The sequence below is a fragment of the Porites lutea genome, chromosome 5 (assembly GCF_958299795.1).
Source record: "Porites lutea chromosome 5, jaPorLute2.1, whole genome shotgun sequence".
NCBI lineage: Eukaryota > Metazoa > Cnidaria > Anthozoa > Scleractinia > Poritidae > Porites > Porites lutea.
In genome coordinates this window covers 40,104,162-40,131,278 of record NC_133205.1, presented here as the reverse complement: position 1 = coordinate 40,131,278, position 27,117 = coordinate 40,104,162, and the positions used below count along the sequence as shown (strand labels likewise).

The following is a 27,117-nucleotide window of genomic DNA, read 5'->3' as shown; positions in this document are numbered from 1 at the left end:
TTTCATTTCACACGTCAAACGTCATACCTTTGTCATGCTATGACCTGCAAGCCTTATTATTGTAAAGAATGATTAATATCACTTCCGGGCATATTAAATCCGGGGTTACAACAGGAAGACTAACACAAACTCCAAGCTGAGACAGCCAAAGCCTTTCCATGAATGATAATATTTGTTACTTTATTTATTTATCTTTTTACTTTCTCGTTGAAAGAGATTAGTTATGCTAAAACGTTTTGAGAACGAAAAATATTCTAATGATATAATATTGAGGTACCCGCAAACAATTATTTTGCTTATTCGCTAAGTTTTAAGTTGAAATTTTTTAAATAAAAATGATTTTAACATACCGTAAAATTCCGAAAATAAGCCCCTCCATGTATAAGCCCCTCCAAATATAAGTCCCCCAAATCGGTAACGCAAAAAACCCTCCGTTAAATCGCCCCTCCAAATATAAACCCCCCGGGGGCTTGTACTTGGAAAATTGTTCTCAAATACAAAGTAAAACAAAGCAAAAACGGTAAATTTACTTCCAACTATAAGGTTAGCCCAATCGATTTTGAAGCACAAATTTCCCTCCGTAGATAAGCCCCTCCAAAATAAGCCCCTCAAAAAGGGCCTTTGAAAAATATAATTATTTTCGGAATTTTACGGTAATGAATAATCAACCGGAAGTGATTGAAATTATTTACAACGTCGCACTTCCTACGCAAAGCAAGGCATTGTGGGAATTGGAGGCAGATGTCGGTGTTTTTGTTATCGCGAAGATGTCGACCGGTTGGAGAGAAAATCATAATCCAAGAAGCCTGGGATAAGAAAGAAACATGAAGAAGAAAAAGTTCAAGTTTGACGTCAACTTCAAGTTAAATGAATTATCTAGTGTTCCCTTCGTGAGCGGGGTTCTCTTTGCCAAAATGAGATTACTGGAAGGTGGAAGCTTTACGAGCTATTCAACGAGGTATTTGACGTTGAGTACAGTACTGTGTGAAACAACACATGTAATAAGTTCACTGTTTCTCTAAATTTATGCTTTGTTTAAATATCTTTCTTTTCTTTAAGGGAGGAAGTCGGTAACCATTGTGTGAAGTGGGGAATGTTCGTTAGTTTTCCGTGCAAAATGACGGCGAGCATTTCTACTGGGGTTTTAGATACGTGCAACTACAGAGTGTCAATTCGAAAGGTAGGACTACTGCATAATCAAATTCGTGACATTTACAGGGTTACGATGTTATGTTTACTTAGTTTTTCTCACGGATCAAGCTTTCTGTTTTCTCGTTCGTGCCTTTAGCCGCGTGGGGTAGATTTTCATGGTTCGTAAATGATGTTTAATTTCGGTATTGTGCAATTTCTTTTTCTTCAGTACCGTAGTAGTTTGGTTCTTATAAGGACCACCTGCGACCTGATTGATTTTATTATATTTGAGGATAAAAAGACGTTATTGAAATTTATCGCAATTCATGAGCCAATAAGAGGACAATTCTTAAGTCTTGTTATATTTTTGCTCATTTTTTGGTGTCATTTTCGAAAAATTTAATATCGGCCGATGGAAAGCTGTTCGTGGATTGCCCGGCTTAAAGTTGTCAAACCGGGATCTGAACTTTGCCCGACTTTGCGACCTTAGATTCCGGAGAACGCGACTGATATTTTCCTACCCTTTCCTATAAATTTTGGCAATGATACAGTCCTCTATTTTGCTGACCAGTATTTTTCCCACGGAAATATAAATGCTTCGTTTGCTGTTTTATTGTTCTGGAACAACCTGGTAACTTGATTAGAATGCTTCAGTTTATTGCGCTTTTCTTATGTAAATCTAGAGGTTGATCTGTTTTTGGATTAAAGGCTTTTTTAGACTTATTTCAGGGGATAATTAACGAATGCATTCGTCATTTCTTAAATAACAATTAAAACTATGCATGTATTGGTGAAGTTAAATTACCAGTGGTCTTTATATTGCTATTTAATTTTAAGTGGGACGTAGATGTGGTTTTCGGAAATTTCAGGACTTCAGGCCATCAACCTCGTAATAAAACATATCCACCCTAATTGATTAGCGTATTGAAAAAGCCAAGAAAACAATTTGTTTTGTCAAATCAGTGGAAACTAATTATTTTCTTCATACATGGGTGTGTGACATAACAAGTGGATTGTATTGAAATATTAATCATTATTAGTTAAAATTTTTTGTCTGCGCTTTTTTGGATTATAAGGTAAACTGTGCTCCAAATTTCTTTACAGGAAATGTTCGCTTTTCCGTTTTCTGTCTTAAAGCGTTGTTTGATTAATTTCTATTTTCCTGTTACACCATATTTCCAGCACGTCAAATTTCACCCACTCAATCCCTTTTGGTCGAAATTACTAGAGAGATTGAGTATACTTAATTTTAAGTTTCTGGATAAGCTTATTTTTTGAAGAACTGCTGAAGCTAGACAAGAATAAATGTTAACATCCACAAAACAATCATTAACTGCGCTGTAAAATTTTACTCTTAAAACCACCTTTGCTTCCAAATTTAATTAAATCCAACTATGCAGTCACTTTGCATGCATCTAGTTATAAAGCTGTTCCTGTCTTTTTGGAAACACATGTATGCAGTAAGTAAGTCTAGCTAAGGCCTCCATCTTCTAATCAAGTGAAGGTTACATGTAATTCTTAACTTTAATCTAAAATTTAGGCAAAATGTAGTTTAAAAAGGTACCCTTGTTTTCCCAATGTATCAGTACCAGTTTAATTTTTTTCCAATAGTGTTGTCTTGTATAAAGGACTGGCTTTGTGTTAGACATTGGCAGTGATCAAAATTTCTTCCCCTTAGTATAAACTGTTTTGGATTATGACTGATGACTGGCAATGAGAGGGCATAAGAGAAAAATATAGGTTATGATATACAGAAGAGAGTTCTTACATGGTGGTTGCGCTGATGCATGGCCAGCAACCCAGTGTTTTGTTTCCTAATCAGTTCTGCTTTTAGAATTTCTCGTTGTTTCCTAATCAGTTCTGAATTGTCTCTGGAAAGATACTTTTTACAACCTTCACCAACACTTAAGTAATACAAACTTTACATGCAGTATCATAAGCATTACTCGAAAAATAAGATGCTAATTATTTCAGATGGGAGAAAATACACAATTAGTAGAAGAATAAATTGACTAAAAGACTCACAATTTACCTCAGTAGGTGAGGAAAGGATAAACAATCAATTTGCTTCTTGGATGAAAGACAATTTGATTTATGTGTGAATGTTTTGTATCAGCAAGCGAACAACTATAAATTATTTTTGGAACCCTTCTCTTCATGCTCTTTACATAGCCAACGTAATTATTAATGGTGTCTGATATTATTTTCCATGCAAGTTCAGTTGTAGCTATTTCAAAGTACACTTCTGCAAACCTCACTTAACAGACACCTCTCTACATGGACACCTTTTTTATAATTACAGATGGTTTTCATGATCCCAGAGATACCAAAGTCCATTCAGTTTTCACTTTATTGAGGTGTCCATTTTCTTAGAGGTGTCTGTATCAAAAGTTGACACAAAGCTCTGTCCCTTTGGTGTCCAGAAAAAGTGGTTTTACTGTACTTGCTTCCACATTGAAGCTCCTAATAGTGCTAATTACCATTTTATTTGTCGATGTTACTTTGCATTTTTTCCACTATTATGCTTTCAATATGAGTTGAAGTGAGATAGTCATTCTTATTTTCAAGTTATTAGATAAAATTCTTTATTGTTACCAACCATTCTCACAGATCCTTTTCATATTTATATATTTTTGTTTTTAGGAAAAAAGAAAAATAATTAAAATAAAAAAAAGACTTGAAACAAGTTTTTTTTCCGTCTATATTCCGCTATATTCTCTGTATTTTCTTTAATTTCAAACGCCAGGCATTTTGTGGGGCTCCTGTGCTTTTCGCGGTAATTGTGCCCTGGGGCCAACTTGCCCCTTGATCAAACGCCATGCCTTGGCCACCCCTTTGCTTCGTTCGGCAGCGTGTTTTGTACTTCCAGCTCCGGCAGAGTTTTTTTTATCAGTTTTATCAGATGAAATGAAGAAAATTACTAGCTCTTTCAAGCCAAACGAAGCTGAGTAGTTGTTTTGAGTTGATAAAAGTTTTATATTTTGTCTTTCTCCTTTCGAATCAATGAAATATTCGATGACAAGAAGAATTACATTACTTGAACAGTGAACGCCTGAACGGCCATAGTTAGAAATTTTTCAGATCACTTCAGTGTAGTATTTTCTCTACTAAAATTGTAATTGCGTCTTTTCTTGCATTGAATCTGAACTGACCGTATATGTTCGTCGTTTCTTGAAAAATTATTTTCAATTGTCAGCCCTCCCACTTTTCACCTTGCGCCGCGGTCTCTGATCATTTCAACATTAAGTTCTTCACTGAAATTTCAAGAAATAAAAAATCCAGATTCCCCAAAAATGCCAATATGAAAAGGATCTGCAAGAGTGGTATATATGATTTAATACTTTTGTGACAAACAATTTCATTTTAGCCTTGTTCTATAGTCTGATAAATTACTTCTTACCTCTGCATGCACAATACAAATATTTTTTATTGCCTTATTCTATGTTGCTCATGTAGACATAATTAAGTACTTGTTTCAACGTTCAGAACTCTTGCTATATGTAGAATGGCTGTTTTATCATTCAGTCCTTTTGTGTATAGAAAAATGAATTTTCAATTTAGGACTGTTAGTATAATCCTTTCAAATTAGAATTATCAGACAGTCTGTCTTTATTTGCAGACAGCTCAGGTTTAATCAATGCCATTTCTGTCTCAGACAGTCATGTAATAAGTTTTTTTTCTCTGTCGCTTGTGTAAATATTTTTATAAGGAATTATGGTTTTAATTATATTGGAATGCTTAAGCTGGCTCAAGTTATTCCTATTTTTCATTGAGGTTGGGAGTTTCTCTGTAGGAGTTTGCATAAAGTTAAAAGGTTTTGGTTGGAGGAATGTTAAATATTGATTATCATCTGTGCAATTGATACCTGTAAGTTATAGTAATGCAATATGTTTTTTTGATGGCAGTGACTTCACATATTCTGGTTCAGTTCCGAAACGTATGCTTTAAGTGCCTCTGTCAGTCCCTCAGGCTGGCGGGGCAGGGGGGGGGGGGATGTGGGTTAGTGGTCATTGTCAAATTTCCCACTGTTTGTCCAGAAGAATTGATTAACATTTTAGCCCAGTCTCACATCAGCCCCTCAACTGCTTGTAGCTTTCTGCACTGCAATGCTCTGTTTTGTTGCTTGGTTTCTATTCAGTGGACCTAGTTAAATAAAAAAAGTATGTTCCACTAATAAGACCACATTTCAAGTTTTACATGAATATTAATTTACTCACAGAGTAAGAGAAAAATTTTGTAATCCACTTGTCCTTTGGACAACCATCATAGAGATTTTGGTTGTCCAAAATGCAAATTGTGCTTGTCCAAAAAGTTTGGTTCAACTCCATTTATAAATGAAGAGAATATAAAAGACATATATAACACGTCACCTTTAGCATGATTCCATTAGTATCAATGTTAATTGTGGTATAATTTACAATGCTACGGCAAATGTTATTTAGGCCAGGGTCCTTAGTCATAACATACAAAGCTCACAGAAACAAATAGAATGGCCAAAGAATGAAGAAATTTATAGGAGTATTTACACTCATTTTGTCAAGGTGGAAGTTTGCTTTTATATGACTAGGAGACAAATTTCAATTCTATTGAAATTCGTGTTTCTGTGGTTGTAATTCAGCAATCAGAAATGTGACAATCGGACGTAGGTTTTGGTGTACCCTGTTATTAAATCTACAAGAAATTATTGAAGAAATATGAGAACACTATGTTGTACATGTACTTGCTTGACTGTGTGCAGTAACTAAATTTATGTTGTTCCTCTACTATTTTTTGTCCCCTTCTCTTTTCTCACTTCTTACTTTAATTGTTGTAAGAAATGTGATAAATAGGTTGTGAGAAAGAGAGCTCTAACTCAGTGCTTAGTATGTAATAGCATTTGCATTAGACATATTGGAAAAGGAGTGCATCATTTAAGGTTACTTCATATTTTCACTTTACTACAAAGATACAAGTATCAATACTTGGAGATCATAAAAACACAGTGTACCCAAATTTCACAAGACATAGTTCTGCATTGCATTAAAAGCACTATATTAAATACATACATTGTAGTTTATGCTTTAGCTATTAAAACCCTCGGTGTTAACTGTGTGTGAAACTAATCTTTTTTATTTTTTTTATTCATTTTATTCATTTTTATTCATTGCAAGTGGAAATATTGGCTGTCTGCCAGTAACTGGTAACCTGTAATGATGTTTTTCTTAAACTCAGGATAAATATTTGCTCCAGATACATTCTTAACAAAAACAAACTCAAGATGTTGCGGGATAATTCAATAAAGCTTGTCAGAATTAGTGGCACTGATTTTGAAAATCTTTGAACACATTGTTGTTAACTTAATTTTTTTCTTATGAAGGCATTTTCTTTGGTGGCATAAAGGGGTGTATTTGTTATGGCAGAGGTTGTATCTTGCTAATAACAGGGTAATGTTTGTCTCTGACTTGTTTAATACTGTAAACTTTTGGTGTTTGTCTGGTCTCTTTGCAGGAAACTAAAGGTGGGAAGGCACACATCAAGGTAAAGGACAGTTCTTAGTCACCTTTACAGACATAAACAACTAAACAATGAAGGATTGATATATTTGTTGCTGCTGAGAGCTTCTGGGCTTTAAGCTGTACATACCAAACAAATTTGCTAGCAAAGCCAGAGTAATAATAATTGTTTTAATATTAGTCTTAGACAGTCATGTACTGGGTCACTGGTTTACACATCACCAAGTATTATTTGGAGTAGGTTTCAAAGCACATGAAAACTGTGTGGCTGCTTAGTAGCACTAATGCATTTTTAATGCAGATCACAAGGCTGTAATCTTGTAGTGCACAGTGGCCCCTGGCACCTAACTTTTCCCCCCCAGGTGACTAGAAAATCTTAATCATAAGCTTGGCACCCTGGATTTCACAAGCTCAGAGCACTGGGCTCCCTTCAATTTTTATTGGAGCACAGCCTTGGGTCATTGGATCATAATGAGTCAGTGCAAAGTCTCCTCTTGTACCTACAGTCTAAAATACGCAACAGAAAAGGAGTGGTCTGTTATATACATGAGGACTGTGTTTGTAATGCAGTAATTTTGTTACAAATAGTTATGGTGAGTCCTGGGACTCAGTCCCAGTCCAGAACCATTGAGTCCCATTTCTAAAAGCAGTGAGTCCCTGGGTCTTTTGTAACAACACAGTTAATCTGAAGACAGACTCCAAAACTCTCTATTACAGTTTACTGAAATAAAAATATACTCCTTCTATTGTAAAGCACAACAAAGACTAAAAGAAATAAGGGTTGTTTAACAACAGCCATAAGAACAGCCACAGAAATCACACGATTGGGGTACTCTATAAAAAAACATCTTTAGATCGATCAATAAATTGATCTTTGCATCCCACAAGACACATGCCACAAATTATTTGCATCTTTGAGATTTTCATGTGTCAGGGAGGTAGGACCCAGAGTTAACAAAATCACTGGTAATGTGCATTTTTTATGTCTTTCCTGTAGCTGGGCTTTGTGGATGTCAATTTAGCAGAGTTTGCTGGATCAGCCACAACCACTAAGAGATACATTTTAGAAGGATATGGAGATAAGACTCAGCTCCGACAAGACAACTCCATCCTAGAGGTAAAGCATTTCATTTTGTTTTAATTCCACCTTCTTGTAATGTTACAATGATGAAGATTAATACAAAGACTTTACAAGAAAATAGCAAGAAAGCCCAGAGAAACTATAAGGCTTATGCAACATAGGTTTTCTCAATTCAGTTACAAAAAACAAACAAACAAACAAACAAATAATATTTGAACAGAAAGGCAAAGTCATTATATTATTTTTATAGTAAGTGTGATGTCTCAGAACCAGCCAATATGTAATGTAAGGGAATCTTCATACTTTTTTTCTTGAGGCCCTTCCCACCCACCCACCTTCCCCACCTTTTTGGAAATTTGAATGTTAGGCTTAAGTATATTCAAGAGGGTCAGAAGTACAGTTGACTCTCTCTTAACGGACACCTCTATAAGACGGACACCTCTGTAAAACGGACACCTAGAGTTGGTCCCCGCCTTTGCTTATTCCCTTTATTTGACGCTTTATAAGATGGACATCTCTCTAAGGCGGACACTTAGTGCCCGTCCCAAAGGTGTCCGTCTTGGAGAGAGTTGACTGTATGGAAATTTTCTTGAGCTACAAAATATTTTTTGGATGATGATAATGATAATATTTTTTTTTTGTTTCTTTGTTGTTAACTATAGGTTGAAGTCAGTATGCAACTCAGATCTGGAGATCCACTGTTCAAAGTGTGAGTGTGTTCTGGGGGATGATGAATCATTGACTACTTAATGTTGGAATTAACAAGTAGGCCAGCTAGTGGAAGACTCAAGGTCTCTTTAAAGGAGCCTCCAATTTGGACTTGCTCATAGCTCATCATAAATAGAAGGATGTAGGGTGGTCAAAGTAGCAGGCTGCCAGCGAAAGTTGCCGCCTTTTTGCTTAGCATTGGCCGGCTACTCTGCTTAGCATTTCTTAACCGATGGCGTTTTTTTAAATAAAATATCCCTGGACTTACTTTACTTTACTTACTTACTTTACTTACTTTGACAACTCAGCCATCTACTTTAAAACTTTCTGACAACCCTTAGGATGTCGCAGTTCTGGTTGACTTAATGATATGGCACATAATAATTTACACAGTAATAAAAATTGGTGTTGTTTTCTTACTATGTTTTTTATATATACTGCTTTGTAACAACCCTTGTGCAACAAATAGTTCAGCACAGCAAAGCAGCAATAATACCGGTAGTAAGTTGTTTAAACACTGCAATTAATAACAAAGTGACTGCCGTGAAGCAAATGATAACATTTACCATACGTCAAGTATCCCACAATGAATAACATATTTCATAACAAGAGGATATGTTTCACATACAATCAATAATCCATGTGGCTAATTGTTTTAAAATAGGTAACTGGTGAAAATTCAGGAGCGTACTCAGGTAATTCTCAAGTTAGATTGTGTGACAATTCAAGTGTTCATTATTACTATTTTGCTGTTTCAACAGGCCTCATGCACCCTCTCACAACCAAGTAACCACAGAAACAGCTGAAAACAGGGCACCACTTTCTGATCATGACTCAGTGAGTACTGCCAGTTCAGGGGGTGAGACAGGAAGGAGCCTTACTAAAAGCACCTCAGACAGTGCATCAGAATGTCAGGAGACTGCTGGCGGTGCTCCTGAGAATGCTTCCTTTGTCCCTGGACATTCACGAAGTTTCAGTGAACCATTTTATAGCAACAGCAACCACAACCGGAGCATTAGTCAACTTTCACGGATATCCGGGTACTCAACGGGTCATTCTATTTCCTCAAGTTTGGAACGCAGATTAAGTAGGAGGTATTGTTGATGACGGTGTTGCATACTGTTCGACTTTGTACCACTATTTTTGTCTTGTCATGTTTTGTTGCTCTTAGCAATTCATAGTATTTTTTTTCTTGGTTAAGAATCTTAGTCTTAAAAGTTTGTCATGTTTTGTTGCTCTCAACATACCATACCATTTCTTTTTAGTTAAAAATCTTAAAGCGTTGTTTCCAGTTGCTAACATTTGTAATTTTTTTTTATTAATTTTGAATTTTTATTTATTTATTTTTTTACCTTCAATACCTTAGTTTTTATTTTATTATGGATGTGTATCTTTTTTTTTTTTTCACATCTCATCATGGGCATGTATGCTTCACCTGGAATGTTGTGCAGGTGTTACTGTGAAAATTCATTTCCATGGTAACTGCTGTACCTTTCAGACTGACCTTGGCAGCTTTATAATGAATTGAAATATATGAAATGAATAATATTTAGAACTGTGAACATGACCTTCACAGCAGAACTGAATGAACAACCCAAGCAGTATCAAATTTTTTCAGGTTTTTTTCTTTTTTTTGGTAACTTGTCTCTTACCTTTTTAGCAGAATGGCCTTTTCGCCTGTTTACATCAGCTAGGTTTACATCAGACCAGCTGATGTCACCATCAGTTCCCGTTTTCAAACAAAGTTCTTTGCATTTTCTTGGTTTTCCCTATTACAGCTCAGTGTATTTTTCCAAAGTTAGTCCTAGAATAAGGCCTCGTGTGATATAAACATAGATTAGGGCTGTTTTAATTTATTAAATGGACTTTGTTTAGACAGGCTGAAGTGTTTTCATCACACCACACACTTTTGAGGCTTGACAAAGCTGTGGATACTGGATCTAACCATTGAGGGGAAAGTGTGGGGGAGGGGAGGGGGGGGGGAGTAGAAACAGGTGACTTTGAAGATGTAAAATTGGGAAGTCAATGTTGACAAGTTTTTTTGGTTTATTTTATGTTTCCAACTAGAAAACAAAGTGCTGGATCAGGACAAGCTGGCTGTATCCTTTTTTAAAGTTTTATGCAGACACCACTTAGGATGTTCAGCTGTTTACACCATTTATAAGATGCAAACCTTTGTTTCTTGAAGCAAACTAGGTCGTCTTGCCGGTCTTGACTAGCTTAAGCTAATTACAGGCAACAAGTGTTTCCACCTTTTAATTTTTAAAAGTGTAAATAAAAATGTTGTTGTTGTTGTTGTTGTTGTTATTTATGTATGCCTTAGGTTCTCTATCTTCCTTAACAGTACCAACAGCTAATGATACAGCATTTTGTGGTTCAGAGCATACATTATCACATGCACCTGAAAAACAAGGCAAAAGAATCAGTTGGAAGGTGAGTGCATGAGTGTTTTCAACTGAATGTTGAAGAATATGCCACAGTCCATACACTAAGGATAACAATCAGTAATTTTAGCCTCTGTTGTTTTCTTATTTCTTCCTTTTAGTGGAGTGTAATAATCATCATTTGATACACACCTAAACCTCTCCATGTCAAAACCCTTCTATCATAGCATAATTAATTATTAAAATATATTGGTTATGAAGCCCCACATATTTCTTTATTGTATGTTTTTGTTTTGCATTTTTGCATTTGAAGGTGCACAACATTGAATTGTATTCCCATCTGTAATGAAATGTCCAATAAATTAACTTATTCACTCACTGTGTCAACCCTGCTCTTTGAGGGAGCTCCCAACAGAAATTATAGTACCATTGTTGGTGCCAGTCTTTCAATTTTGCCAGCTTCCATAACCAGTCTCCTCTACTATGACTATAAAAAGTTCTCCTTGTCTCAGATAGCCTGTTCCAGTGATAGAGATAGAGAGTGGCACACTTGATCCCTGCTACCCCCACCCCGCACTGTTTTTTGTTTTGTTTTGTTTTTCCGGCTCACTACTCTTTGCGCCGTCCTCACTTTCTGAATACCTGAAATAAACTTCATACACTCCTTATTAGCCGCCCTGTGTTGTGTGGCAAGGACTGCTCTGAATTGCAGATACTTTTCTTTGTTCCTTTGTTGCCCGAATTAAAGAGGTTTCACTGTCGCAATGTATTGTTTATTTGACAGAAACCTGATGACATACGATCAAGCCATAGCAGAGTTAATGCAGATGATGTAATTGAACAAATTTTTAGTGGGTAAGTTCTTTTTACCATAGTCACCTTCTGTGAACAAACACTCCCCATATGCAAGGTTCTTAAATCATGAGACAGGTCCAGCCATTTTTTGGATTGATTCTCTCTCTCTATAGCAATTTGTATTGGAATTTTTAATAAGCGCGGGTAAGAATATTCTGTAGACGCTGTGCTTAACTTTTTACCTTGTTTCTTCCAGCCACAATTTATCAGGGGATGAAAATCCTTCAGGTAAGATAAATTTTGTTTATCTTAGCCTGGTTTGATGACATTATCCTTGTCACTTGGATCACAGCCAGGTCTTTGGAACACTTAGAAACGGCATTCACTTTGTAGATTTTGTGTGACCGAGGGTGTATAACAACTAACTGTTGCACACTGTAGTAAACCAATACCTTCATCATTAGCCTAAACTGATGCGCAGAGATTAAGTCAGTTTTATTTATCAGAGGGTTGTGGAATGGGTATCAGGTTGTTGCGCCCGAAGGTTGATTCACCAAACGTCACTTCGCCCGGGCTACGCCGATTCGCCCGATGCGTTTTTGACGTTCTTTGGCCTAAACACAGTGAGTAAAAAAGACAGTGACTAGACATGTGGAACTCAAGCTTACCTAAAACAGCATTTCTGATTTGTATGTTCACCTAGCCTGAATTTCATCCGATTACTTCGAGTCGTTATTACTCCCTCAGTAACGACGTTCACCATGTTGTGGAGTATTTATGTCTTTAGGCAAATCGACTTAAATTCTAGCGAAATGCCATCGGGGAAATCGACTTTCGAGCGAAACGACCGCAATTTGTGGAATGACAGGTGAAGGAACTTGAAGAAAATGAAGAAAGATGTTTCTCATTTTGTTTTTGTTTTTGCCTGTTTGTCATCAGGTGATGAACTTCAAAATAACCAATTATCCATGTTTTTGACAAAAGACGGAATGTTGAATCTGCCAGGTGGATATAGCAGGTTAGTAGCAGTACCTCATTAAACACATTTAAAGGCTGTATACTCGATAAACCAACCATATTAATCCTAATGCATTGTCTACGCTATGGGACATTGATGTGGCTTCATTAAATGTTCAAAGCTCTTAGAACAGATGTTCGTGCCCGAAAAAAACATTTCGTGTCGCTGATTTTATGATCTATAATCTGTGGCTGTTTCCAATAGTGCCGTTCCCTCAGCTGATTTCCGAATGCAGATCCTTTGTGTTGCGAATTTGATCATATGCACATGCAATTTGCGCAATGTCAGTAATAAATTAATTTATGTACTTATTCTTCAGTTTGCTGCTGAAGTTGTCGACACGTGCCTAAACCTTAAGTTTTTAAATATATTTTGGGGATGTACCAAATGTACCCTTTATGTCCTCTGTGCAACCTTCATTAACCGGACCCCCGATCAAGTGAACACCAGCATCTGCCAGTCCCGAACTTTTCTGTAAAACGAACTTTGCTAGTCTCTGTGAAACCTGGGTAATCCAATCAAGAGTTATTTTACAACTCACTCAACCAAAAATTTTTGGAAATGCATTGATATTCTACCCAGTAGGCCCGAGTGAGAAAGAGCCTGAGATAAGAGTGCTAAATAACTAAAGAACATATAAACGCGTCCTGCAGAAACACGTTTCTTTCACAGATTTGATAATTTTGTGTGGGATAAGACATTATTTATTATTCTTGTCAGTATTAAAATGTGGGGCATGATATATAAATATCGTGAACAAGTTTTGAATTGACAGTTGCAAAACCAAGAGCATTACCTACAATCAGGCGTTAGTGATGTAGGAAAGCATGAGCGCATTCTAGCAATACCATATAGTTTTTCACACATCACAGATAACAGATATAGATTGGGGTAAGGTGACGGAAAATGTATTGCGGTCGTTCTAGAGAGCGTCCTAGTGGTTTGCCCTTTCGTGTTGAGATAGTTTGTTTTTTATTTCTTTATTTTTCCAAGATCTTTCCCCACAAACCTTTGTAATCACTCACCTTAAAGTCATGCTGTCATAAAGCTGGAAATTTTTTCCCAACAACGTGCACTCTCATAGGTTACTTGGAGGTCACATGACATCTAAAAATGAAACTGTTTCCCGCCAAAATCTCTGAGCGGATCTATGACGTCAGAGGGTGACACTGTTACCCGCGAATGTCGACCGTCGTGACAGCGAGGTTTAATGAATTTCCAGCCTCAAAATTTCCAGCTATATCGAATCTCGATTCTCGGGAAACAAAATTAACTGTCTCCTTAGGGACCAGTCATTAAGTGTCAATTGTTAGTTTATCTGTTAGTACCGTGTTGTTTGTAAGTGTTGGCACATTTCCTAATCTGAAAATTATTAAATGAAAGTTCTTTTTGAATCTCACAGGCCCATACCCGAAGACAAGTACAAGACACTGTAGGAATAAAAAGCAACCGGTCCACAAACCAGGAAGGTCATTCATACATTTGTTCCTTTCCTCGTTCACGAAGGGATCATATCCGGTCCGAAAATACAAGCTTTACTGACGTAATGGTTAGAATTTAATATATAAATACATGATTTTTATAGCGTAAATAAAGCGTGATTTGCAAAGTTTTTTTAGTATGTATGCAGCTTGTATAGCTTTCAATCAGAGTATAGTGAATTTATAGTTACGATTTTCTCATCAATGGCAAAATAAGAGTTACTTAATTATATGTTGTTAATTTTGGTTTACTTCATTACATAGTCTTTCCAAATTTTATAGAATAGCAGAATTAGTTTTAAGTTAGCCACATTTTAAGTTGAAAATGGCAGGGAATGAAATGCCTGTCAGATAATTTTGGGCTATTGGTAAGAACCGAAAATACTTTGAATACTTTTATTTACCAAACTTTGCTTATAACTGTTGGTCCGTGGGTCGTACCACCATTCGCCAGTGTGCAGTGGTCCTCTTAATGATTGGTTTTGGACGTTGAAATATGCAATTTGAAACCGAAGAGACCACCTGTTAACTGTCGAAAATAAGTGAAATGTTGTTGATGAAATGAAACGAGAAAACCAGAATTTATCAAGCAGGATACTTGATAACAGTCATCTTCAGTTCCCTGGTGGAACTGACGGACTGGTCTTGTTCTCTCGTGTAGTTTTGTTTTGATATTCTAGACAAATCTATTTATAAGGAAATGGCAAACGTTTATGCTGTTAGCTTATGATAATGCTTGCATATCTACTTTAAATTAATTGAAGAGATGATTTTTATTTCAATTATTATTTCATGGAAAGTTATTTGCGTTAGCTTGAAAAGTTGTTAGTTAGCGTTTCACAGGGAATTTACAGACCTATGACTGTTATATTTCGAGTGGCTATTTTGGGTAATTTATTAATTTAATCAAGAGTTATTTTACAACTCACTCAAGCCAGAGATTTTTGAAAATTCATTGATATTCTACCCAATAGAGTTGAGTGAGAAAGAGATTGATTTTAAGATAAGAGTGCTAAATAACTAAGGAACATATAAACGCGTCCTGCAGACATAAGTTCTTCAAAGATTTGATAATTTTGTGTGGGATTAGACATTATTTATTATTCTTGTCGGTGTTAAAATATGGGTCATTAATATATGAGTATCGTGAAGACGTTTTTTAAGTGACAGTTGCAAAGCCAAAACCATGAGCTTAAATTACGTGTTTTAGTTTAGTGATTTAGTGAAGTGGAAAGGCGTGACCTTAGGCTAGCAATTCGATATAGGTGTTCACACATCACAGATAACAGATCGTTGTAAATTCCTTAGTGGTGTGGGCGTGGTCTTATAGTAGTAATAAAGCCCGGGGGGGTACTCCCATACATTACCTATACGGGTATGTACCGCCCAAAGGGGTCGTGATTTTGAAGCTCCTGATTTAGAACGGGGTCTCCATTTCAGAGGCGTTTTCTAGAACGGGGTATAAAATTTCGAACGCACGAAAGCTCCACTTTTGTAAGCACCCATTTGAAAGTACTCAAGGACAGATTGCTTTTAAAAATACGGTTCAATGCGTTAACAAGCAAACTGTTGTACTCTTGTTGCACCCTAGAACGGAGTCAGGAGCCCATCAAATGATGGGCTCCTGACGGAGTATAAAAAATTGGCCCATTTCTAGAACGGGGTATCAGTTTTAGGGCGAATACTAGAACGGGGTATAAAAATTGGCCCATTTTTAGAACTGGGTATCAATTTTAGGGGAAATTTTTTCTAGAATGGGGTGCCAATTTAGAGTCCCGGGCGGCACATACCCACCCAAAAAATACCCAAGTGCCCCCCCCCCTCCCCGGGTAATAAAGTGTGCGTGATATATTACCATTCAACTGATCCGCGGCTTATGACGTTCGGGTTATAAAGCACCGCCAAATTTTCATGAAGTCTCTTAAAAAACAAGTACTTGGCTCATAGTTAATTTAGCTTTAAAATTTCTCTAGAATAAGTCATGATTAGTTTGACCCAAAGCGAAAAGTTTAAGAGACTGGCTAGCAAATAGTTAGATGCCAGCCAACGCTCACGTGTCATTGGAAGCCGCTGCAATTTTATGTTAGAAACACTTTTCATTTTTGCTCGATTCATAAATAGCTTTTGTCATCATTTTGGGGATGTATGACGGGATGCAAACGAGTGGGTTTTAGTTTAAGAGGTAAAGAGGGCATCATTAATTTGCACTGCATTTTACATAGCGGAAAGAATTTCTCCTTTATGGGAAGACCTTTAGCTGGTTCTAATGTCTTTACCGGGAGCAAATTTTGTCTGTTCTACTGTTGTGTATCTGTAATGAATGTCGAGGCCTGGGAAGTTGTTGAAATTATGAGATTAATTTGCTGCGATTTGCTTCTTTGTTGATCGCAATTTTATACTTGGGTTAAAATTGGCTGGGGGATAAATGTTGTTGCTGTCACAAGTTGTAAATAAAGCAGTGCGTTTGTTACTTATGTATGATATTGATTTTATCTATTTTATCTGGTAGAGCATCAGTCAACAATATTTTAGAACAAATGCCACCTAATCGTAGCCAACAGTTACCAGCGCCGTACAACTACAGCTAATACACTTACTACACATACTACAGCTACTACAGATACTACACCTACTACACTTACTACAGCTACTACACTTACTAGACCTTCTACACCTACTACACTTACTACTGCTACTACAGCTACTACACTTACTACAGCTACTGCAGCTACTGAACTTTCTAACAGGTACTACAGATACCACACTTACTATACTTACTAACTACACTTACTATAGGCACGACATGGCACTGATGTCTCAGGACATTTCATGGGGTCATACATGACCCACTGACCTTATAAAACCATTGAACGTGCAACCACTCGTATCTCACAGAAGACTTGTCCCGCACCAAGCTGAGCGTAGGCTTCACTGATCAATAAGTCTCGCTTCGGCATTCAGTACAGTATTCAGTCAGAAGCGCTTTGCACTATTATTAAAAACAGGCATTGTCAAATGACAGTACATCTCCCGCTAGCCTCCCACGCAGGCGTGTTTAGGAGAGCTCGTCCTTCATCCCTCGTGGGTAGGGATGAAAGACGAGCTCCCCTAAAAACGCCTGCGTGGGAGGCAAATCTCCCGCGTGACTCGGTCAAATTTTGCGTTATATTAAAAGACTTTGTATGAGCAACATGGGGTTCCGACATGAAAATTGTTATAGAATTCGCAAGGAAAGTTTTTTACTCGTCCGAAAAATCGGGAAATCTTACGATCTTTTGACACTCATGCAAGATGGCAGCCCGTCACACAAAGCGCTCGATCTCTATGATCTTACGGAAAAATAGAGGACTGTGAACAGTCTACAATTTACTATCGACCGTCGACATTCTACCCTCGACCCTCGACAAAAACCTACACTCGAAAAGCACTTATTTTCTTAAATTGACCTATCAAGAAAGTCATGGAGGTCCAACGGTTTCTTAAAAGGACAAATTCTCGTCCCCAGTGCCGTTTCTTGGTCACGTGGTCTTGAAACGAGGGGCTCTGGAGGCAGCCGCTACCGGATGTCCGAAAATTTCGGACTTCCGGTCACGCATGTGCAGAAGTTACAAATATCACTGCTCATGCTCATAACGGATTTTTGTTCCTCACCGCTCCACTGGGGACAAAATTTTACTTTCTGAGTTCTCTCCAGACTGTGGCTTCTTTGGGCTGTTTTTCGCCCCATGTAAGGGAATCCATGACAGTCTTGGATTCTGGATTCCACCCTGTGGATTCCGGATTCCGTGTACTGGATTCCGGATTCCAGCTCAGTGGATTCCGGATTCCAAAAAAAACTGGATTCCAATTTTTTTTGTTTTAATGCTTTTCTTGGCATTTCGTTTTCGTGTTCGAATCTTGCTATATTGAAAGACGTTGTTTAGAATGCATAACAAGTTTGTTTTCTTTTTCGATTTATAAATTACATGAAGAAATGTTTTACTGTTCCGTACGGGTTTAAGGTATGATAATGAGGGGGACATTGGAGGACTGTCCACACCGCAAAACCGCGGAAACAATATAACAAACATCGCATCACCGCAAAAAAACGTGGCGAAACACCGACATCGGAATTTTAAATTTTGTCCTTCGATTAACCTAGTCCAAATCTTCATACGATTAGGGATCGAGGATCTCGAGCTGGTGTAGTGAGACTGACCTCAAGATTCTATTTTTCACTTACTCTATTTTTGCGAACTCTGTTTTCAGTCATGCAGATAGAAAAATGCCTAATTCGCTGAAACAAAAGAACTCTTGCAAATCATTCCTAAATATTCACGTTTATTCATTTGATTGCTGCATAATAAAGTATTGGGAAAGGTACAGTCATTGCCAGGGAAAATCAAGCTGCAATTTGCAAGAAAACGGCCTAACAAAGTTCGTGTGTAACTCCAAATCAATTTTTCCTATCCATGCCATATCATAAACCAGCGAAGGTGAATCAAGTATTTTGCTATCCGCCAATAATATAATAGAATGTTCATTTTGTTTGTATGTCGTTACATTCGTAGTTTTCCTTGTCCTGTCCGAACGCCTGGAATAGGCTACGTCGAAACATGTTGGCAAATTCTTTTGAAACATTAAAACAGTATTTCAAAGTAATACATGTAGAACTGAACAAAACGTTAAAAGCCGCCAATCGCTAATCATCTCTAAACTATCACGAAGAAAAGCTTGGTTTCTTAACATGGTTTGCACATTGTTTTTCCTTCTCTTTCTTCTTTTTATTGGAATCATTGTCATAGCGCAAAAAACTAAATTTGGTTACCGCCTCTTTTGTAAAACTTTCATTTATAGAGACACAGTAAGCTGTAGAACAAGCGCATTAGATATCACTTCTTAACTGAACACACTTTCTCGTAAGACACGAATTGTAGCCAAATACAATAAAATACACTTCTCCTACGACGGGATAAGCATATATACTCAGTAAAAGATTGACAATTAAAAAGAGCACTACAGAAGATTAAATTGGACTTCAAGCTGACAAAAGTGGTGTCCTGGTCAGCGCGGCCCTAAAGTGACTAAAGTTGACTGTGTCACATAATTGTCTAAGAATGATAACATGGCTCAAAAAAAAAATTCACACAGTAGCTGGACCACGTTGATCCACCAAATAAACTTTTACGCTGTCACGTCTCGACGTTTTTGACTGGTCAAAATAAAGAAAAAAAGTTAACTCTTGACAGTCTGCGAGCCCAAGACTATCAGTTACTCGGTCTAGTCGTTGCTGGACCATTTAAACCGAGTTCAAAAAGTGGCTTAGTAGACAAAACGGCTCAAAACGTAGTCAAAGATAGCCTGATTTGCCTGCGTTCAGTCAAAACTGTAGAGCTGAACTTGTTTGTTCTTCATTGACTTACGCTACGCAAGCATCCTTGCTGGACAGCATGCGAGAGCAAACCACCCCCTCCCCCCCTCGCCCTAGAGGTCAATGAAATCCCTAATCTCCTACCCAGATCTCTTGTTGACGAAGCCAAACTGAGGGGAGATCTGGCCCGAGTTGTCGCGTTGAATTTGATGTTAAAAAGATAATAAGAACACAAAAATTAGTTGGTTCATACTTAAGATGTGCGCATAACCACGTATTGATAGAAAAAACTTCACGGCTCTATCAAATTCGTTTTTAACACGTCAAAAATTGAGGATTAATTTCAAGAATGCGCTCTTTCATGACCTGTCACATCCGTCACATTCCTGACAGGCACTCACGGGTTCAAAATCGGATTTGACCAGATCTCGCCTTTGGCTTCATCAATAAGTAAGAGATCTGAGTATGAGATTATGAAATCCCCCGCGAGTTTTATTTCATATTAGCGCGTTGTAGGTAGCTCCAGGATCCATTTCAAAGAAAACAAATACGGGCTAAACCGATCTCAGATCGGTCTAATTTCCAAAAGCGACCTCAATGTGAACGAGGCCTAATCACAACTGTAGAACCAGAAAACATGAAAAGCCCGTTTGACCCTCGATCGAGTCTGAGATGACTGAGCGATCGAGAGAGACTTGCGCGTTTCTGACACGTTGGCTCGTTTTAAGCGTTTAACAACTATATAGCGCTCATGTATACGATATTTTCCCCAAGGACGACGTAAAATTTATATTACATTTAATTATGATTGAGAAAAAATCAATCAGCGGGCTTAAAACTATATACTTAACGTTTCTTTTGTTCATGATTGTGACTTGCTTGCCGCCACGTTCAGCACAGTCCACAGATCGACACGAACGAAAAATCATGCAGCTTTGCCTTTGGCACGTTTAGATCTATCGCAGTCAGCTAAAAATTGGTGTAAAATTTCACAACACAGTATTACAGGTACCTTTCTCTCTCAGCCTTTCGTTTTTGCTTGTGCTTTCCAATAACGTCTTTTTAAAAAAAGAAAAAGTAGGAAAGAAAAATCCAACAAACAACAAACTTCAAACTGGTCTGATCAAAGAGGTGGCGAGATTTCACTCGTATGCCGGGGGATGAATAAAAAAGGCACCCACCGCGTCCTTGCACGTGATTACTTTAGTGACAGCTAATTGGTACGGTTCTGAAAGTTACTGGCTTATTTCTCAAATAAAGATTATCGAAACTATGAAGCTGTTCTCAGCGAAACTACTAGGACCAAATTAGGAACTAGAAGACTGTGAATTTCTTTTTTTTCTTTTTAGGTAAACTGTTGAACGTAGACCGTTTATTTTCATTTGTGAACCAGGAGGACCGGGAAGGTTCAAGAAAAGGTTCACCCCAGGTGGACCTTTTCCAGTCCTATGCCAGGTCAAAAAGCTCGCATAAAATCGCTTTTGATTTTTTGAAGTTCAGCGAAGCGAGTGAACAACAGAGAATCAAACATAGCCAGAGGTCGAACTTATTCAAAACACTTCAATTTATACCTTAAAAACGCTGCGCTGTGTTCCCCTGAAAACCCCGAATTTTGTGATCCTCCCAGCCGCTCATAAGCAAGGGTTCCCTGGCTATTATAGAATTTTAAACATGTGACCGTGACCTCGACCTTTCATATGGAGCTCGTGAACTATTGTTTTGACTCCAGATGTGCCGATATTATGTCGTCACGTTCAGGTCTATACCCTCGGGAGGCTTTCCATAGACTGATGGTTTTTCTTTCGAGCAAGTAGATCAATTCAATGTGGAGTGGATCTTTAGTAAGTTGGATTCCGGATTCCAATCTTAAGTAGGATTCCGGATTCTTAGTGCTGGATTCCGGATTCCACAAGCAAAAAAATTCGTGGATTCCGGAATCCGGATTCCCTTACATGGGGCGATGTTTTGAAAATACAAACTTCACTCAACTAGGATTCATTGATAATTTAGAGTCAAAAGGAGAAGACATTAACAAAAACCAGCTGAACACACCGTTGGGTGTGCAAAACTGAGACAATTGATCGGCAGGTTATCGTCTGAGTTTAATGTGTGCGTTCATGTTTGGCGAAAACATGAACACTGAAAACACTGAGAAAGCAAATTCGCGGAGATCGAAAGTCAGTCTAAAGAAGGTATCTTGTTCGATGTCCCGCAAATGCTATCTTATTTCAAAACGCCTTTCAAACGAAGCAATTCTCGTGTTGTATTACTTTAAAAAGTGGTCAGGAAAATAAAATATATATATTCGTTTCACTCTCCCTAGTTGTGTTTTTTCCTATGTTTATTTCCTTTTGAGGTGTCGAATGGTGGGTTTTAATTTTGCCCATGAGCTTTTGTGTACAACTTGAGTCAAGACAACCGAAGGTTTATGTCAAAACAAATCAATATTAACCATTTTGCTGTCCCAAACAGGGTAAAAAACAGTACAAACTTTGTTCAGGAGAAGCGATAGCTTACCGGGGGGGGAGGGGGGTAGATATCTGAGAAAGTTTCTTACACGTTCATGGACTAGAAAACTGAGTGAATCAAACTCCAGTTCAGTTCTTTCTGTATAACAACCCTAACTGAAACTTGATTCACTCAGTTTCTTAACCCTAATCATAAAACTTGAGGGTCATTTGGTGTTTATGGTGGTCATTCGGTGTTTTGCGAAACGGGACCTTTATCTATTAGAGGTTTATCCTCCTAAAGATTTCAGTTATCATCTCCTAACTAAATACTATCATCAGTACCTCAAAGACGGAGTTGTCAATAATTTTGCTGTAAAACTGAGGAAATTGTGGACGCCTGAAAATTTTCAGGAATATTGGTTGTGTAGTACCCTGAGAGCAAAGTCTCCTTCGATCTTCTAGAAAATATCGGCCCCGAAAGAGACTCTGCTCGCAGGGCAATTGTGTAGTGACCAATCACCATAAAGTTCAGAACACAAGAGCAAACCTCAAAAACCAAATGCTTTTTGCATTTACTGGTATTTAACTAAGCTTCAAAATGTAATAGTGGAAGCTTAGGGGAGGGCTTATAACTAGGATGCGACCCACGGCGTGAGCCCTGTTCTTAAGCTGGGGGAGAAGAGATTTATGCAACTGGCAACCAAAAGTCAAAATCAGGTGTCTGTTACCGCAGACACTCTATTCGGAATTATAAGTAGGAAAAACCCCTAGTTTAAAGCCAAAACTAGAATAAGCCAATGAAATGGCAAGTCGTTCTGTAAAAATGTACTTGGGACTTTTCGGCCTAGCGATATGATTGTTTTCAGGAAGGAGGTTTATTCCCACAAAACACCTACCCGCATCATTAGGGGCCATTGCCAGTTCAGTGAACATGAATGACGTGTCTTTTTCTAAACTGAACATGGGAATGTAACTCTAAAATACGAAATCTCGCCTTTCATCTATCGTCAGTAAATGATTCATAACAGTTTTTTGAAAAAATGATAAACGATGGCTTTTTTTCTAAATCATGCACAGATGGCTTTTAATAGGCATAATACTCCAGACTCTAAAAATACTCAAAACCGCCCATCCTTTTCTTGCGGTCTCCATTCTGTAAGGGCCTTCACTGGGTGACCAATGCTAAATAACGCCGAGAGTAGCTTTGAAAATTTAACCCGATGTTCTGAACTGGACTGTATCTTTACCGCAGTTGATTTGCTTTTGACTGATATCGAACAAAAACTATAATCTTGTGATACGATATCAATGATTTGGCAAAGACTGCCTTCTTATTTTTAATCCATTTTGCAAGTGCGGTAGGATGAAAGATCGTTTTTTCATGCAAATGTCAACAGAAAGAATGTTCTAGCGGGTGAACGGTTCATTACCTCACGATTGGAAAAGTGTCAAAATGTCGAGATTTCACGGTTCTATGACTCGTACAGAGAATTGACCATTGATTAGAACTAACAAGCAGCATAACTTTCATTTGACTGCTGGTTCCGTCAAAGAGAACAGTACCTCGCACTTTTCGCGGTAAGTACGCTGCTTCCTTTTCAGTTACATTATCAATTACTTCTATTATGCAATCCAAATGTAGCAATATCCAATATCCAATTCGTTTAATTTTATATGTAGTTTTGTATTATGTGTTCAACTATGCGTTTAATATTCAACTTATATTCAACACTTAAACGCGTTATTCAATATTCAACTTCGCATTCAACTTTCAACTATTCATTTTATATTCAATTCCTTATGCAGCCATTCAATTATCTATTCACCAATTTCAACCATTTATTCAACATTCAACTTTAATTTTTAAAACATTCAACTATTCATTTAACATTCAACTATTCATTTAACATTCAACTATTCATTCAACTCTTTTGGGCCCTCACTACTTCTGGTCAGTGACACAGATCATTGCTTGTTAAAAGCATAGCGGCGGCGGCAGCTAGAATGCCGGCTACAGAAATAGAAGCTTATGAAGATGACACAAAGCTCCACTTCGATGTGGAGTCTGACTTTCCAAGGTTTCTTGACACGGTTCTTCAAAGAACTGACCAGATTTTCCAAACGAAAGTGGATGAGGAAACTGTGGAGCAGGATAATGTCATTGTCGATCAAACGGTGCGTTTGCTTCGTGTACCCAGGTATACCCCGATACAGGAGTTCGAATATTAACGCCTATGACATTGCTGCAGGGCTGATAAGACATTACTGAACGCTGATGAGAGATTATCTAAGGTTTCTTTGAAGACATTACTGAACTGCTGTCTCGGGGGTATACCTGGGAATACCCTTCCCATGGTCCCTTGCGGTTCATCACCAGTCACTCGTTTCGCGCTCGCCTCTGCCATGCGAAAAACGAAGGGCCTGAGGAGGAGGCTGTACCAGGCCTATTTAATTTAGAGAAAAGGGGTGGGCCAAAAGAGAATTTCACGATGATTGGGAGTGGGTCGTTGTGTGTTTTGTAAAGAATCACACTCACTACAATTAATGTGGAAGACCTAAATAAATTCTAATGCAATGCTGGACATAAAATATGACACAACTGGATGTCACATGTAGGTATCCAACTTGAAGTGTCAATGAGATCCGTAAGCAAGAGCGAAAAGAAAAGAAAAGCAAGTTCGAGCCTTAAAAGATGTACATTGCTATGACTGGAAAACACTTGTAGAGAAGGGGGAGCTTGACACTCTGAAAGCCCCGGAGTTGGACAAATACATTGAGCATAATAAACTTAGCAATAACGGAAAGAAAATCGACAAAATCAAGCGAATCAATCTACATTTCCTTCAAGCGTCAGTGTTGGTGAGGACAGTGATGAGAGTGACAGTGACAATGACCTTGTTTTGTGTGATCAAAGTGAAAGCAAAAGAGATCAGATGATGACAGTCATACTGTAACAATACAAGAAGGCACATCAACAAGAAGTGGCCGCAGGGTAGGACACTGGTCCACAAGATCTGCTGATATCATTCAGTGAACAGGAACTGCTTATAGAGGTATAGATTGAAGGGGGTTGGGGGTGGGTCACCTCTTATATAAAGTTATATGGGGGTGTGTCAAGAATTAACTAATGAGCTTAAAGGGGTGGGTCACGTTTTTTCCTTCATGCTAAAACAAAAAAAATCCTCCCCCCACTCCCCCCACATAAATAATGACCGGTCCCTTATTGAGGAGTATAAATAACACTCTGTGCATGTACATATTGGATTGAAATTGCTTTCACGATAACGTCTGCTCATTTCAAAGTTTACCATTTTCAAAAAGTTTCCGGGAAATCAGTTCGGAAGGTAAATGGGTCCCCTGCATTTTATATGAACAAGGACTATGAGACGGGGCTAACGGCTTTTTTTATCCTAAGAAGACTAGACAGTCTAGTTGTTTGCAGACGACATTAAAAAGACAGCCCTTCTCGTCAGTTATTTAAAGATCCTGATCGAGAGTTGGTCCGGCCGGCGTTTGAAACCCTGGCTTCCCCCTCGGTAGACCGGTGCTTATCCACCTGGAGCTAACCGGGCGGCGGTTAAATTCATCTGTATTTCACTATCAAGTGAATCTGCGCCTCTCTCGACAGAAGTGAGAGTCTCTTGTCTTCACTTTAACCACCCCAAGAATGTCATTTCATTATCGTGGACTGAGCAGCACTGATTATCATGCTAAAGTCCACATGCAAGAAAATAAGGAAAAAGCGTTTTCCGAATATGCATCACTGACGTTAATCCCCTGAGCATGTAAAACGTATTGTCTTGGATATGGTATGTAAAAAATATGGCGCGCCGAGAAGAGCTTGAAGACTAAAAGATCGAAACAAGCAGGTGCTTTTTAGATTCCTTGCACATTGAGCAACGCATGTCGTCTAGGGCCAGTTGCCCAGTCTTTTTCCTGCATCGTCATCAAGTCAATTCGCTGGAAAGCATTTGTCATTATGCTACATCACAAAGTAGATTCCCTTCTTTTAAGATATAATATATTAAAATACAAGTCCACTCTCCGTTTTATCTACCAATGAAGCTTCTCTACCATGAAGCCAAGTTAGCTTCCCTATCATATACCTTGGTACTGAGGTACATCTACGCTACCTTGCAGCCTAAGATATTGCTAACGTATCTACTAAAAAGGCTGCACTTGCACTTCCTCCGTTCCATGCATTCACAGGAAGTGACAAGGTGAATATTTCTGGTAACCTCCAGAAATAATCGGGGTGGTTTTCGCTCACACGTTCTTCTATACGATAGAAAAAATAGTTCTTCAAACTGGTCTCTATACATTTCCTTAAAAGGATGAGTAGAGAGAATCTGATAAAAGATCGAAGCATTTTCTCTTAGGTGATAATATTATTAATCCTAAAAACCTAATCTCTTGCAATTGACCTTCTATGGATATTGTGAGTCAAAAGAAAATTGATGTTGGTCACTATTGGGACTTAAAGGGTTAAAATAAGTAAAAAGAAATTAATAATCTGTTCTTTTTTTTCTAGTTTAATTTGTTCGTATGTTTGGCCTTTCCTATGCTTAAAGGTGTGAATCATTGTTTCACAATTTTTTTAATTCACTAAATGAACTGCTTTGAATGAGTTGCATTTTCATTTTATCCTGCTTTTACTTCCGGTTTTCTCATTTAAACCGCTAATTTGTAACACAGTTGACTTTTTTATACGACATAAATATCCGGAAAAACAAAGAAGAAACAATTTCGTCGTCATTTTGACCTTAACATGCTAAATTTCGTGTACTTTCGGTTAGGAGATATTTACTTCCGGTCAAAATGGCGGCCATTTTAGTAATAACTCCAAAAACCTGTTTAACAGGAAAAATTTGCGATGGCACCATATCACACATTAATAGCCACGGCCAGTTTATATGATATGATATGTCATTTGGGCGTAAAAAAATGCTTAATTTTCTGTACTTTCGGTTAGATGATATTTACTTCCGGTCAAAATGGCGGCCAGTTTCGTTTTCACTCCAAAAACCAGTTTAACAGGAAAAATTTGCGATGGCACCATATCACATATTAATAGTGATATTCCTGAAAATTTGGTGCTTGAAACAAAAAGTGAACAATTCGGCCCCAAATCTGCACATATCCGCCCCACTAATAGTAGCGAATAGTAGCCGGGCTTTCTCAGTCGGCCCAGGTCGCTCGCGCTCTAACCTGCAAGCCACCGGAAAGA

The 27,117-nt window shown here is 37.9% G+C and overlaps 1 protein-coding gene across 2 annotated transcripts; it reads left to right on the top strand.

Moving 5' to 3' along the window:
* Positions 1–714: 714 nt before the first annotated feature.
* LOC140937548 (EEIG family member 2-like) lies at positions 715–16,560 on the top strand. 2 transcript variants are annotated; one of them, XM_073387109.1, is made up of 12 exons: positions 715–958; positions 1,060–1,180; positions 6,619–6,648; positions 7,621–7,740; positions 8,367–8,413; positions 9,174–9,452; positions 10,480–10,511; positions 10,766–10,845; positions 11,581–11,651; positions 11,848–11,879; positions 12,531–12,609; positions 14,012–16,560. In XM_073387109.1, exons 1-12 carry the CDS (start codon positions 825–827, stop codon positions 14,043–14,045), a joined length of 1,059 nt encoding a protein of 352 aa, XP_073243210.1. In that variant the 5' UTR covers positions 715–824; the 3' UTR covers positions 14,046–16,560. The 2 variants fall into 2 exon arrangements, with proteins under 2 accessions (XP_073243210.1, XP_073243209.1); XM_073387108.1 differs by having other exon boundaries at positions 716–958; positions 9,174–9,506.
* Positions 16,561–27,117: the final 10,557 nt, after the last annotated feature.